The sequence below is a fragment of the Copidosoma floridanum genome, unplaced genomic scaffold, assembly GCF_036245765.1.
Source record: "Copidosoma floridanum isolate Cflo_tuat_1 unplaced genomic scaffold, Cflo_Japanese_pri ptg000019l, whole genome shotgun sequence".
Classification (NCBI taxonomy): domain Eukaryota; kingdom Metazoa; phylum Arthropoda; class Insecta; order Hymenoptera; family Encyrtidae; genus Copidosoma; species Copidosoma floridanum.
The window spans coordinates 3,405,417-3,421,855 of NW_028321896.1; the positions used below are offsets into that span (position 1 = coordinate 3,405,417).

Sequence of the window (16,439 nt, forward strand, 5' to 3'; positions counted from 1 at the left end):
TAAGGCTAAGAAAGAGGGGTAAGGGGGGTGGTGTTGGTGCCGAGAGTGGGACGCTCGCATACATCACTTGCTGCTGACCTGCGCGCGTGATTTCAATAGAACCACTTAACTCGCGCTCGTTCTCGCTGTATAAGACCGGCAAACTTCGAAAAAGCCCCGCGCCAGATCGATCGAGCCACCACCTCTTCTGCCTCACCCCCCCGTGCTTATCTTTTCTTTATCCTCCTTTTTTTAATTTTTTTATTTTGTTTTTCGTGCACATTGCAAGTGTCCCTCAGCAGGTATACAAACTGATGAAGGCATGTCTCCCTTTGAAAGTTACTTTACACAGACTTTCACTTTCGCTCGACATTATGCATTTTTTTCTAAATGTCACTGCGTACACATTCTCATTTCCACCCCAAAAATCCATTTTTATCCAGCTTCATTTCGAAAGCTATCCTCCCAGCTGATTCTTTCTACCTCATCCAACTCCCATACAGCTGTTCTTCCAGACCCATTAATAACGTGGGGAACGGCAAAGTGATATGTATATATACAGAGAAGAGAGAGGGAGAGGAAAAAACTCGTCACGGGCGACGGTGTTGAGCGCTCGCGTGTGTTCGCGATGTGCTCGAGATTGCTGTAAGTTAATTGACTCATAAAAGCCAAGGTTACCGCTGTAAGCCAACCAATGGAATTTGCAAAGAAAAAGTAACAATAAATAAAAAAACCAAAAAAACATGTATGAAGCATGAGTTTAATTAAAACTCCAATACTCTACGCTTCTCTCCCTCGAGATAAAGTCGAAATTCACTGCGTTTTTTCAACTGTTTTGACGGTGAGGATGAAAGTAGCTTGTCGTTAATTTTTTGCTACAAAATCTTCGCTTGAATTATCGCTGTGTTAAATATACTTGCAGGATGGAAGATTTAAAAAAAACGTAGGATAATAACCGGCTACTCTTTTTTTTCGCGAATACAAGGAAAATACAACAAAGAGTAGTTTCAATTGAACTTTTCATTCGTGTTCCACATGAATTATGAGTGAAAGCAAATTGGAAAATTCCAATCGTATTTAGTTACAATTCTCACGAGTATAGAAAAAACTCCCATAATCCAATACTACAACTGGTGCAATATTCGTTTGCAGTGTTCACTGTTTGTATAGCTACATAGGAAACCAAAATTCACCGGTTCAGGGGAACTTGGCCATTCGGCTTCCAACCTCGGGTTGAATCCAGCAGTCTCCCGAGCCTCCTCCAAACTGCAAGGGTATGCTGAAAAAAATGCTCCTCCAACTCCAAAAACCTACCTGAGAGCGTGAAAAAAAAGCTCAAAGGAACAGTCAAAGACTTTGAAAGCTATGTGCAGCAGTACATCGTAAAGAAAAAGGGATAACTCACTCGTTGAGTTACGTAACCCGGAATTCCGGGAATTTCGTCTATGAGGAGCGCGCAAGCACCCCCCGTTTGCGAGCTTACTCCAAAAAAAAAAAAAAAAAAAAAAAAAAAAAACGGCATTACGAACGAGAGGACGCCGGGGCTCTGCATTTGATTATGCGCGAGCGGCTTTTCGTGTTCCCAGCGACGCGTTTCCTCGAAAATTTACGCTCGAGCTTCTTCTCTCTCTCGATGGATAGGTAAGGCAAGCGAGCGTACGCGTAGCTGTACGCGTTTATCTGTAAGGGAGGACGGCGCCGCGGCGCGATATAACTTCCGGCGTAAATCCTAATAACGTCTAATTTGTAGACGGTGGCGGTACCGACTCGGGAACGACTTGAGGGGGAAGGGTTAGAGGGACGTCGTGGGTAAAAACTTAGCCCGGATGCTTCGGGGTGGGGGAAGGAAGCGGCGTTGAGATATTAAGAGGTCGTTTGCGCTCAATTAACGTCCCATGGCTAATTTGTCAAACGAGTTTGTTTTCGGTGTGTTATTTAATTATACCCGCTAACGATCTCACTGCTTTCTCGTTTTCCGGTGACCACTGCCTCGGACCCCTTTTTCTCCTCTACTCTTTCCTTCGTTTCATTAATTGGCAAACAATGTCATTTTTACCCCATCTCGCTCGCGCATGGCTTCTGTACACTTTACACGCTCCCGCTTATGTGGTTAAAACGGGGATACAGCTATAAGTTACCGCGTCGACGATGGGGCACTTGAAACGAAACGTTGCTTGTATTTTCAGATAAAATAGTAATACCGCGGGTTTTATCTAAATTATAAGCAAAAAAAAGGGTCGCGTTTGTGGACGCGAGGTGCAATTTCGAGGACGCCAAATAAAAACTCTCCGCAAATATGTACGGTACCGTGCCGGTGCCTAGTAGTAAAATTGTATGGCTCAACAGCATTAACTATATTCGCATACGAACGAGCTCATGTATTTCACAGTTTGCGATTCATACATGCGTGTAAAATTTATCCACAAGTAACGTTTGACGCAAACGCAAATTCATCGTGTACACCTAATTCTACAGGCTGTACTTAATTCACAAATCGCTGCTCCATCTTCATCCCCAAATTGAATATACATAAATGACCTGTCACTCCCCATGTATTGGTATAATGGCCGATCCATCACTTACGTTTCACGAGCCATTCTCTGCCCACCCCAAAACGTATTACGCAACCCCACGCGTTCGCTATTGGTGAAAGTAAGTCCATGAGGGTATGATTTTCCCAAGCCGACCAGCGTCTTGTACAAACACACGGTTATCCCATTATGCTTAAGCTACGTTTGGTTGGTTATTGAGGGCGGCCACCCACAGCGAATTCGATCCGCTGTAATGGGAACTAGAAAGGTTCCGGAGGCAAAGCCAATTTCGAGCTGTCGAGACAGAAAAAAGAAAAAAAAGAATCGAGGGAAGGGAGCTGCGTGTAATATGTAAAGTGACGATCGAAGGGTCGTGTTTTATTATTTTTTCCAGCCTGGAATCTAAAGGCGAGTCGAAATTTTTCTTTGAAGCGGTACTGGAGAAGTAGCCTTACGAGGTACGACGAGAACGAGAAGGGTCCATTTTTTGGCTGATATGGTTTGATTGTAGCTTTTTGGATGGAAAGGGGAAAACAAAGCGGTCCAAAGGAAGTGCTGTCAAGTGACGAAACAGTTGCCGGTCGTCATTTCGAAGCTTTGCAAGACTTTGGGACCTTTGATTACTTTAAATGACTGCAAATGACCTTTAATGACTTTAATAGTCCACTTTTACTTCCCTTAGGAATGAGTAAAGCTAAAATCGCAAATTCTCGGTAATTTTTTGGCTTGGGGGTTATCAGGGCACGAGAAAAATGTTAAAAGGGAAGGTTTAGCGTTACGTGGTCCTTACCAGTTTCCTCGAGAGCCTGCCTTGACAACTTCCACCTGTGTGTGCACGAAACTAGCAAAAGTCAGTTTAGAGAGCAAAGAAGACACCAAAAAAAGTACACAGGCGGTGGTGACAAAGAGCAGTGAGCGCTGAAATGAATAAAGTTGCGACACTAGAAAAAGGAAAAAAAAAAACTTCCAAGTCGTGCTCGGTGAATCCGAGGAGGAAGAGAAGAAAGAGGAGTGCACTTTTTGGAACTGTGATCGATGGCTGCGCGAAAGCACGCGTGCCCACAGTGGAAAAGAGGGAATCCGAGGAGGGGTAGTCAAGAGCCCTCGATTACCAGCTAGCCAGCTACGAAATTGAATTCCATCGCGCACTCTAATTCCAAAGGCGTTGAATTCATTGTGCATCTCTCGGAGAGACAGAGAGAGAGAGAGAGAGAGAGAGAGGCTTTGTGCTGACAATTTATAAATTTTTAACGAGCCAAAGAACTCGGTTATATTAGTTCTTCTGTTTGAACGGCGTATCTTTGAAATGCAGCTACGAACCGATGAACCAGTCGATTTATATAGGATCTCTTTATTAACGTCAGTACTTACCCGATGCTGTTAGATTAGCTTTGCCATAAATTCTCGTCAAAATCTCGAAACCTATTGTACAGGTTTTTAAACGGAAAAAAAATCATTCACAAAAGATTTATAGCCGAAACTCGCCACATACGACTGGTTAAAAAACAGAATGAAAAAAAAAAAATATCAGTTCTGAATTTTCATTTCGGAAACGACAATGGTCGGGTCAAATTTTGAAACACCTCCGAAAGCAATTAATGAAAGTGCCGAGCGGAGGGTCCCAACAGCTATTTGATTAATCTAATGGATACATTCAATTCAAGGAGGAGCTGGTATGTATAATCCAACAGAACGGGAATTATCATCTTCTCGCTCGTGTGAATTATCAAACGAAACAAATTTAACCATGTGGGTGGGAATTTTCATTTTCGAACCGTCGATGGCGCATGTAGATTTCGATGAAATTAGACGAATGTACTTCTCTCGGAAAAAACGAACATTGCTTTTAGAATGAGTCGCCGATACTCCGCTTTTCCAAAAAATCAACGCCAGTTGAAGCTCCGCGTGTACGTTATATACACTACACCCATGCAGTTACAAAACCGAGTATCCGATAAGCTTTGCAAGGTTATTTCGGATCAACAGCGGCGGAGAGCCGCAGACTGGCCTTATACGTTCCAAATCCTTCTTAAAGAGCCGAGAACTCAGCTTTTGCTTCCCTCCCCTTTCGTGCGGATCGTGCACGCGGTTGACGCGACTTTTCAGAGAGAAGATCGCATCGGAAATCCAATCGATCGCTTAGTTCGGTATTCACGGGTACATGTCCCTTCGTCCTTCACGACTTTTTACGAGGCTCTTTGCCGCCACTATTCCATTGAACCGCGTGGTTGTACACACATTCACGTATTACGAAAGAAAAAATCAAAATAATCCAAAAAAAAATAAGCTGACGAAGCACGGAGCGTGTAGCCATTGCATAAAACCACGAGTACGGAACCATTGTATCTCGTGCACAGGGCGAAGAGATTCGGTAATTACTCCGAACCCCCTGAAACAGCACCACCGGCGGCGAAGTGGCGGTCCATTAGCCCAAAGTTTCAGAGCAATCTGTACAACTGCGGGTGTGTATACCGCACGCAAGGGCACGAGCAGCCGTAGGGCCACGGTCGCCCTGGATTTTCGAGGTGCAAGCACAAACGGCTAAAGGGTCCAAGGAGTCGCTGTACACCCCCCGAGCGCCAATGGCCTCCTTACTCGTCGTGTCCTTTTTCTCGTAACGACGTATACAATAATCTGCAAGTCTGGCTGGATAAGTTGCGCGCTGGGTGTCCCCCGAAAACATGTATATATGGGCTGCCCGGGTGAATATTGATGACGACGACGACCCTCGAACCCTCCCCTTGGGAAATAAGAAACAGTTGGCCAGATCGTTTATTATGCATTTTCACTCGTACACCCGAATTATACATCGTACAGGTATATTGTACATACACGCACGTACCGACGTTCGGTCTCCAATTACTGGTAGCCGTACAGCCGCGTAGACGGCACTCCGAGAGTCAAGTAATGCCTATACCCTCGCTCGCGGGGAAGGAGGTTGGCAAGCACACGGCGTGTATGCATATATACATATATATATATAAACGCGAACTCGCGAGGCTATGAATAATTTCGCGGGAGGCGCGAGGGCGCATAAATCCCTGGATTTGCCGAAAGACAGTAGATGTGCGTATGCATACATGTGTTCACCCAACGTGGCTATATATACCTACACACCGTATGTTGTATTTGTGTACAAACGCGTGTGCACCGGTGTGGAGCTGTGCAGCTGATTACGCACGTATCCCGAGGCCCCTCGTTGTTTTATTTAGAGACGGAGTTTCTTTGATGCTTACTCCGGGTAATATACCTGTGTGTGTATACGAGGAAGCGAAAGGGAATCTAGAAACAAGCTATGCTACCTACCAGGGAGGAAAAAACAAAATCGGAACGTCTGAAATGCCGCCGGAGAGCGGGACCATTGCGAGTCTTTAGGTTCTGCTCTCTTTGATCACCTGTTTTTTTTTGTCCGCAGAAAAAAGAGTTTCCGTGCTCGCAGGTTTTTATATCTGTGTACACATGGGTAAGACAGAGTAATAATTTTCCATTGTCGTCCGCGCAGTTAGCGTACCTCTCGTGAGTATGTGTATTTTTTTTTTTTTTTTTTTTTTTTTTTTTTTTTCATCCGTCCATGGGAGTCACATGGATATAACGTCAACTGCGGCAATTTATTACGCTGGAAGACGAAATGGGAATCGATTTGGGGGGGATGCGAAAAATTCGGATCTCTTTCTTTTTGTTTCATCGTTCCCCTTTCCTCCTCACTGCTGCAAACGGGAGTGTTCGTTTATTTTACGAGGGGGTCATGCGCGCTTCCTTTTAGCGTAATGCATCTCTTAGAATCGGGTCTTTGCGACAATACTTTTAGCTTTAGTGCGTCCCGAATCCTTCGTGTGTAATTCAACGCTACTCTGTATCTTCTGGAAATAAATTCCAAGAGTCGGTAAATCGGTATCGAGGCGCTTTTGCGTTTTTGTCTCCCTATAGTGGATCTTAGGAAAATTAGAAAAACCAATGTAGACTCGTGATTGAGCGCAACGTGTTTTCACGGCTTTGTCTTGTGTTTCAGGTACGGTGGGCCCGACACGAACGAGGTCACGGAGAAATTCAACATAGATTGGGGAACGTACCTCGTGACGAACAAAAGTGTTATCTACGCGTCCATAGACGGACGGGGCACTGGACTGAAAGGCAACGCCATGATGTTTGCGGTGTACAGGAACCTCGGTACAGTCGAGGTCATGGACCAAGTCAACGTTACGAGGTAAGCGTGTTGTTATGAATCGCGTTGACAAACTTTTTTTTTTTTTTTTTTTTTTTTTTTTTTTTCACAAATAGATAAATCGATACCCCTTGAAAACAATGAAAATCATAAGACGATCATGAGCCTGGTTAGCGTGCAATCAAGTTAAACGAGGCATGTGTAAAAAGCGCGAAGCCGGTACCACGCGATACACACCGATGAAACTTAATCAGCTTCTCGCGTAATCAGCGTCGGATTAATATTGCGCAATCAATAGGCCCCCAGCCTCTCGCGTCTTACGTTGCGTAATCCCGGGCGTGTCACTCAAGCCGAGAAGCAGAGAATGGCGGGGCGAAAACTTTCATCGATCACAAAACGCGGTACCTGCTGCGCCGTGCTATATATACATCACGTGTATATTCATACAAGCGACTCTAATTCTGTCGCTCCAGGGGCTGGGTATAACTCAGACGGAGACACAGCCCCTTTAATTAATTTCGAATTCACGCGATTAATGACGTCGATCCCCGTATCTTTGGGCTGCAGGTCTAATATCAATCGTATCCACCTTCTTCGGTTGACGGCTTGCTCAATTCGATATGAAATTCCATCGACTCCCGATACTTTAATATCGTCAGATTTTTAATACAATGAAAAGCAGCGAGTGACAGATGCGAGGTGAGACGTTAATTTCAAAGTGTTCGTCGCTTGTCGTCACTTCTCATCGTGTATCGTGAGCAATAAATACATTATTTATCGTTTTACTGCAAATTCAAGCGCTTTTTTGTCACCAAACGATCGAGTGCACAACAAGAGTACAACAGTGCGTTCCGGAAAAAGTTTAACGCAACGAGTTTGTTTGAAAGCCATCATTTGTAGGGTTAAATTAAAAAAACGCTCGCGTCTTTTAATCTATTTAAATAAAATGCTTAGGCTTTGGGCTTTAACTCTTATCTTGTCCCTAATTTTACACGTTAAAAAAAACACCTCTTCTTACGACAAAGTTAAAAACTTAAAGCGCTTGATATTCACAACTCAGGCATTTTCGTTTGGAGTACGCGTAGTTTCGAATGCTCAAAAGCTTTCAAGGTATCGAGAGCCGATGGAAAAAATTAATAAAAACGCTTTAACTTTAGGGTATACAACACTTGGATTTATTGTACATAGTATAGATAGAGAACGTAAGAAATAAGGGTAGGAAAGAGAGAGGGGGGGAGAGAAAAAAAATTGATTAAAACTAAGTACCAACCAGAAGACGGTTGCGCAATATTTTTTAACCCTCTTAACGAAGCTAACTATAGACATATACCTGTGTATGCCTACGTATTCAGAAGAGGCTCGCAAGCACCGAGCCCCGTAATCTCGTTATCCCCGCGGAGTGCAACTAACTTCCCGTTCGTTAAACCGACCCCTTCCTCTTGTTTTTCACATCCCCCTCTTTTTCCTTTTTTTCGACCCATCTTTCGACTCTTGGGTGCATAACATCCCGTTGTCGCCCCTTCTATGTCCTTTGCTCCCCGTAGCAATGCAATAAAAATAACGTTAACGAGAATTAAATTGCTTGCAAACTCATCGAACGTCAAAGTAAGAGTAAGCCCACCCCCACTGTCGGAAAACAAAAGGATGAGAGGAAAGCGCGCGAGACTCGAGCTCTCCATAGTGAGGCGTTGGCGCGTCAAGCGCACATTAGCCCCTCTGCCGAGATAATTCGTTAAAATAGGCGCTCGCAAGAGAATCACCCAGGGAGTTCGTTCGCATGTATATATATATACGTACACGTTACGGGGGGGGGCACGCCCACAGATGCACTTGCGGAGGAACACACTGATAGACATCTGCTCCTTTTCAAAGGGAGGGGTGAGAGTGGAAGGGCGCGTATGATATACATATTTGTACACACGCGGCCCCTCGTACCCCTTTCGTTCTCCTTGTTTCTCCCGAGACCCGTCGTCCTCGACCTCGGGAAAATTGTCTTACTATTATACCGATGCCCGCGGATTGCCACGGGTTTTACAAGCAGACCTTCTCCCACGTCACTGTACACAGTGTAGAGCGCGGCAGTTGCTGCGTGCTCGTTCTTCAACGTCTTCCCGGACGTTGAGGTCTATTATCCATTTCTCGGAGGTGAAGTTCTAGCTGGGGTTCATTGGGTCTCTCGCACCGCACGGTATGCATACGTACAAACTCGAAGGATTCGGGAAGGCACGAGTTGGTCATGACATTACGAGTGATAAGGCATGCGATATCGGTTTGGCTGTGGTGCACGCAACGTGGGCGCTCCGAGGTAATGAGCCGATGGCCCAACACTCACATAGCATGAGCCTCTTGGCTGCACCCTCTGGAGGGAAAGGACTCGTTTATTCTCTATTTTTCCGTTTTCACTCTCGTGAAGGATCATTTCGGCAGGGCTCGAGGAGACGACTCGGCAAAGTGCCCCTCTCCGCGCGAGGCCGTGATTGTTCCACGCAAGGGACGGGGGGCGGGGAGATTGATGTTTGTACCCGCGGAGGAGGTAAGGAAGGAGGTATGCTAGTTATTATGACCGAGCTGCCTCGAATACTTTGCGCCTCGTGTGATGTTGGACGGTGCTCGAGCCTCAGGGCTTCTCGCGGGCTTACGTTTTTCCTTTTTTTTTTCCCTTTGACCTTTTTCTCGCGAATGCAGTTTGTGTGTGTGTGCTTTTTTTTCCTCCAAGTGAATTTTCGAAGAGTGAAATATTACAACTTCTATGGTTCAGCTGTTGGAATGAAATCGAATATAGACATTAAACTGACGAAATGAAAGTATTGCAATTACACTCGTGTCGAAGAAAGGGTGGGAAATTATAGTATAGCGTAGTTGGACAATGATCGAATAAATTGGGCATCCAACGGTAAGTTAGAGCACCGAAAGCTCTTTTGTCGATGCCTGACTCTTTTTTTCTGAATTTTCACGTCACGTGATGCGAGTGCAGCACGATCCACTGCTGGAATGGAAAAGCTTTAATGTTTACCCTCTTTCTATGGTTGGTGAAAAAAAAATGAAGAAACAAATTGAATAGCGTGAGCTGTTGCAAGAGATGGTAAGCTCATGATAAGAGGAACTCGAGGGAATTGTGAGCATCAATTTGGTCTCCCCAAATTTCCATGCATGGACATGAAATTAACCGCAGCCACGAGACGTCGTGTATACACATACATCAGGTTATTATCATCATTATAATCACTATTGTTGTTCCCCGAGGGGCAAAGGTATACCACAACGCGGGGAGAAAATACGTTTGACGCGCGCGAGAGAGACGTGGGCTTTCCACATATGCTCGGCCCGTGAAATCAGCTTACGGACTTGATAAGACGGTGCACGTAATACGCCCGCTGCGGTAAAATCAGGAGCAGCCACGAGGGCCAGAGGATGAACTTGCCGGGCGTGCGCGAACCGAACTTGCACCGCTAATGAATAGTCTTCCATCTCGTCTTGAAATTACTTGCAACGCCGCGAGAAACTGGATGGAATACACCCTCGACACGTCAAGTAGTGCTGTATCCGCGAGTATATTCATGTTTTAACAACAAATTCTTGGATACCATAAAAATTTATTGTGCTTATATTCGCTCCGTGTATATTCCGAGTGTCCTTCACGGGCGTATACATGCCGTGTACTCACGACTTACCAACTTCCGTCACGGACTCGTGGATTCTTTTGCGTTACTAAAACATTCTCGGTTCAGTGAGCGCAGATACGGTCGTATATACACTTCCGGAATGAAAAGCATTGTTTTGAGGAATTCCCCTACGTAATCCATCCCCGGAAAAATTGACAAAACGCCCAAAGCTCTCCCGGAGAGTCGAGTCACACCCCGACAACTGCAGAACAAAACAGGCTAGGGTGTGTACAGGAGAGGAATGACCAAGACGGAGCACAGTAGTGAGTATCAGCGATCGGTCAGCCGGTGCCTATACGTACATTATGTATACACACACGTACACACGAGTGGGGTTCGCGGTATTTGAAAACGAGGCGAAGGGGAGAGTAACCCGGAGCGACACACAGTACACCCCCCCCCTTCCCCCGTGCCCCATCGTCCGCAATTGCTTGGCCGCTCTCCAATTTCGCGACTGACTTTTTGCGCGAGCGGAGCCGGGAGTAGAGAGGGACGCGACGCGCCAGCAAAACAGCAGCGGAGCCCAGCCACACACACACCCGCGCGATGCTGCCGCTGGCGTGTGGGTTACGCCCCGAGAAGAAGAGGATGACTAGCTCTGGCGCACAACGAGCACCACTACGTACACACATGCCTGAGCCTGCCTCAACGTCAATACATACCGTACAGCGCGCTTGTGTGCACGTGAACTGAGAAGCTGCTATTATACGTACGCCCGCGCCTCGGGTATACTCTACCCTCGACTTGTACGTAGAGCAAGTGCATAGCCAAGAAAAGGATATATCATATACACCCACGTGCCTGTATGGAAGGTGTATATACGGCTGCTGTTGTGTACGGTCGGCGTTGGCTGGGCAAACCGACTCGGGGCATGGCGAGCGGTTTCGGAAAAAAAGAATTGCCCTTTTGGCGAGAGAAAGGACCGGCAGGGGAGGGGGGGGGGCTATTGAGAGGAGGAGGGTGACGTTTATTTTGTCCCACGCTGCTGCTGCTCTTCTGGGTTTTCATTTTGCAGTCGTCGTCGTTGTTGTTGCTACAGCCGGTCTATCCCAGCCGTATCGTGAATATCGATTGGCGTTGTACGTAGGCGTGCATGCGTGTGTGTATATATGAAAGAAGGGGGGGGGGGTAGGGAGGCTGGAAGATTTATTAATCGTATGGGCCATTTGATAAAGGGTTTTGCAACTTGGTTTGAATCGCAAGCTCTTCGGCATTGTCGAGAGATATTTATTTATTTATTTATTGGCTTATATATCCTGCACGAGTGGAAAAACATTTTATTGTTCTAACCCTTTTTTTTTTTTTTCTTTTTTTTTGTGCGTGTACACGTTGGCTGGTATCTAGGATAAAAGGCGATAGAAGGAAAAAGAAAAAGGGAGGGACCGCATGCGAGACCACGGGGTGGAAATAAAAATTGATCAGCCGCAACGCCGTCCTGCCTCAAACTAATGCAGAGATTATCATATCTCGTGTAGGATAAATTTGTAAAAGCAAATAAAATTTTATCTTCGGGCGTAGAGACATTTAAAAAATTGGTTTCTGTACAGACATACGTGTACATGCGTAGGTCTCGTCGGTGCACGCGATTCTCGAACGTATCTGCCTCTACAAAAAAAAAAAAAAAAAAAACGCAAGCTTTTACTATACCATCAAATGAATGATAAACATTGTTTTTGCGAAATTTAATGAAACCAACAAAGTAAGTAACCTAAGTTCAATTTCAATGAAAAGAAAAAGAAAAAAGGAAAAATCTCTGGAGAAAGGACGCATCCACAGAGAAGGATACATGTATTATACCCCACGAACCGCAGATCGCGCTCTTTTGGGGCGACGATTCCATAATAAATAGCTCGGCCGTAACTCCCGGACGTCTGCGGCCTTCTTTCGTCCCATCCGAGTCGTGACACACGAAACTCACGTATCTATATGTATGTGTTCCAGATCGTCAGCTCCGAGAAAACGTTGGCTCGAGCGTGGCCCGACCATCCCTTTCGCGATTGCATGGAATAGAGAAAAGGCAATTCGAACCGAAGGAGGAACGTCGAATGGGAATCGACTCGTTCAATTTCGAGGATTTCTGTGTCTCTCACCCCTTTTTTGCACCCCCTCCCCTCATCCCTACCTGCGAATTGTATGGGGACGCGGATACTCGGGATTTCACCACCTTTCAGCGCCGAGCTTTGCAAGAGTACATACATAACCGGTTGGCTACCGCTGTCGTTGCTCTCGAGGTTTTCGCCTCGAGATCGGACGAACCGCGAGAGAAGGTCATTGATTAATGCGCTCCTGTCAAGAGCCGAGACGGCTGGTCGCTGGAATTCGAGAGGCTATACAGGAATCGTAAAGAATTTTTTTTTTTTGGGGAGGGGTGCTAGTACCCGCTTTTATAGCTGCAGGCTCCTTCTTTTTTTTTCGAGTGGGGCTGTAAACTTTTTAAAACGCACCGACGACTGTACGATAAAACTTCGTGACGCGCGCGGATGGTTTAATTCCAACGAGAAATCCCAGTGTTGTACGTATATGTTTATAGGTGGGGGGGCTTGAAAATTTGATTTGCCACGCGAAATATGACCGAGATATATTTTTCTTTTTCAACACCCTTTGGTATTACCTCGAGAGGGGGAGATTAAACTTATTTAATAAGAGTTTGGTTATCGCTAATTCAGACGGCCGGGCTGACTTTACAAGGTTCGACAGCGATGTAGAGGTGAAGGGGAGGGGGCGAAATTCGGGAAACTTATTTTAATTAATCCATTCGCTCTCTTGGGCGCGTTTTATCAACGCTTGTATATATGTTATTGTCCCCATCCCCTTCCTCGTTTCTTGTCGCCAAAGATTCGGGGGTCTCTCGAAAAGTTGATTTAGTTTCAATTAAAATCAATCTTTTTTTTTTCCTTTTCCAAGCACATCGGGAGTTTCGACGAAATTCAACGAAAGTGTTTGATCACCGATAGAACTGATGGCCGAAAATAGTTGGTTTCAAGCAAACGGGAATTATTCCATGAATTTCATATTTACGTGGCTTTTGATAAAACTGACTTTTTTTAAATACATAAACATATATGGAAAAGCTGCGAACAGAAGAATCGGGCTTACACTATTTGCAAATTTACGACATGGGAGAGCATGTATGCAAACGAACGATTTTGATTAACAATAAATATTAACGATCAATCTCATTCGTTGCGAGGAAACACTTTCAGTACAGCGGGTACTATATACAGTGTAATGAAAACTGAGCGCGCTCCGCAAATTTTCCAGCGTTCGACCGTCAAGTGCGACAGCATGTTATCGGTAATATATTCCTTCCGATCAGATCCACCCTTAGTTGCGTACTACACCAACAGGGTAATTTTATGCCCTTGAACTTTGCTTGTTATTCGCATCGCGTTCGCAATCGTACGATATTTTAGGGCAAGCGATAAATTTTACTTAACATTTTTTCGTCACGTTTATTCTTGGCGAATCCCATGCGCCGTTTCATCTTACGCCACGCCAAAACTAAATTGATGTTTAAGTATAGTGACGCACAAAAATAACTGTGACAAGTCAAGCGATACTTCAGCCCAACTATACTATATGTAGTAAAGAGAAAGAGAAAAAAAAAAAAAAAATTATAATGGAAAAAACTTGCAGGTACATACAGAACAACTTCGGTTTCGTCGATCGCACGAGGACAGCGATATGGGGCTGGAGTTACGGCGGCTACGCGACGGGCATGGCGCTGGCAATGGATTTAGATGGGATTTTCAAATGCGGCTTGTCAGTTGCACCAGTGACCGACTGGACGCTTTACGGTAAGAGCACCGGCCTGCTTTTGATGTCCCCCCGCCAAATGCGGACTTGCAAAGTTTCTCCCCAACCACCCTTCTGTGCATCTCAAAACCACAAACTCGCTCAACACCTGGAGAGTATATGGTAAAAGCCGAGCCCTTTTTTGCTCGATTGTGCGTCTACAAAAAAAATAAAGTACCCTCCGTTTAAATTACATTTTCAATTTCGCACTGCTAGTCCATTACGCAGAGTTTCCCTTGTTTCTATTTTGTCAAACGTGTGTAACGTGCGAACGGAAAATCGGTTTAACATTCCACGCATAAAATCGGCAAAACGCACGTGCAAGACTCATATTGATTTATCCCGTATCTATTTCTGTACAACAAACGTGAAATAAAGATGAAATCACGACAAAAGCATTTGCCTCGATTTGTTTTCTTCATTACATTTGTACTGGTGTACCTACCCGAGGCGAGGGAAAATTTAATTAATTGCGCATTCGCAAAGCAAACCAAGAACAGCACAACGGAGTAAAAAAAAAACGGAGAAAAAATGAATTCTTTCTTTCATTGTTACAAGCTTTGCTCGAAGCTCGGGCGAGAAAATAATAACAGAGGTGCCAACGGTACAGCACAAGAGCGCAGCAAATATGTATAAGTACACCTACAGCTTCTTTCGAATCCGCGTCCTGGAGTGAAAGAAGCCGCTTGACAACGACTAATTACACTTCGAGTCTATACACCGTAGCCTTTTCCGTATCGGTGCATGGTATAGTATGCATTTACAATAGGTACCCATCCACGTACCCCCCAAAACACAAGGAGCTATGAGTAACGGAGCGAGGGCAAGGATCACAAAAGCAGAAAAGCCAAGTGGGAAAAGGGGCATCGTCTTTTGTAACGACAAGCAAGCTGGGCGCCAGCATCACGTCAAAGTTCCTCTCATCATCTTCTCTCGCAACTGTTTTTCTTTTTTTTTTTTTCTTCTCCTTTTACCTTGCTCGCCCCCCGCTTGCGAGAAATCTCATTAATCTCTGCGCTGCAACCGGAGCAGCGCGAGCAGTCCCGCGTATACGATGTATTGCGCGGGGGATGCGCCCCAAGGTAGCGCTGATTAATTAATGAGCCTCGCGTTTTAATTGCAGATTCCGTTTACACGGAGAGGTTCATGGGCCTGCCCAACGCGGCCGACAATCTAGCCGGCTACGATCAAAGTCTGCTGCTCAACAAAGTTGACAACATCAGGAGCAAGGGCTACTACTTGATCCACGGTACTCTCGATGACAATGTGCATTACCAGCAGTCTATGCTCCTCGCCAAGATGCTCGAGCAGAAGGATATCCTCTTCCGTCAGCAGGTAGGTCCATTTTTTGGCAAAAATTAAACATTCATTCGAACGACAGCTTTTTTTTCTTTTCTTTTTTTTTTTTTTTTTTTTTTTTTTTTTGGTGACACGATTGTGCAATTAAGATGTATTTACTTTTGCAGACGTACACGGATGAGACCCACGACATCGCTCGAATGCGGCTGCACTTGTACCACTCGATGGAGAAATTTTTGGACGAATGTTTCATACCATCGTCATGATCGGAGAGTGGCATACATCGTTGTTGAGGTGCAACGCTGTATTTTTTTTTTTTTTTTTTTTGTACATAGTCGCGTGTACAAAATTGTAACATGAATGTTTGTGTAAATAGAAACAAAAAAAACAAATTACGAAAAGAATAGCTTTTCAAAAAAACAAAAAAAAAAAAAGAAAAGAACAAACAAATCATAATACAAAAACTGACAGAGCAGTCGTTAGCCGTTGAAGAGCGTTTTTCATGTGAATATTTTTTATGAGACGTGTTTTATTCAAAGAGAGACGACGCAAAAATTTGGTCCTATTATCAGTGAATAAATTTTTACTGCCCGAGTTACACAGAAGAGTACTTATACGCTACGATAATTAACTTACAAAATATTGAAAAGATCTGCTTTATATTCGATTTTATAAACACGAGAAAAATAAAATTTTTAAGGAGCAAATGTATATTTACAGTATCAACTGTTATGATTAAAAGTTATTAAAGTTAGACAAATGCTTTATTCAAACGTTTTATCAAGATTTATGTTTCATTTTTCTCGTTGGTAAATCTTATTAGTTCACAAATTTCTCTAATATTCTTCTATTTGTGATTCAAGTTGAGACTTTTAACTTGTGTGTTATCAAACTTTGTTATTGTAATATTAAAAACTCACATGAATGTGTGGTATACTGCACAGTAACATATATATGTACATAAGAAAAAAAATATTACAGATTTCAGCGACTCAAAGTTTTTTAATCCAA

At 44.4% G+C, this 16,439-nt stretch overlaps 1 protein-coding gene across 3 annotated transcripts in view; it reads left to right on the forward strand.

Moving 5' to 3' along the window:
* The window catches only part of LOC106636987 (dipeptidyl peptidase 4 omega), a 211,792-nt gene extending 196,043 nt beyond the window's left edge, over positions 1 to 15,749 (forward strand). For all 3 annotated transcript variants that reach the window (XM_089592866.1, XM_014349597.3, XM_014349595.2), the window contains exons 12-15: positions 6,520 to 6,714; positions 13,971 to 14,131; positions 15,253 to 15,464; positions 15,596 to 15,749. In XM_089592866.1, the coding sequence (XP_089448992.1) occupies positions 6,520 to 6,714; positions 13,971 to 14,131; positions 15,253 to 15,464; positions 15,596 to 15,694 (667 nt within the window). In that variant the 3' untranslated portion in view covers positions 15,695 to 15,749. The remainder of the gene's footprint in view (positions 1 to 6,519; positions 6,715 to 13,970; positions 14,132 to 15,252; positions 15,465 to 15,595) is intronic.
* Positions 15,750 to 16,439: the final 690 nt, after the last annotated feature.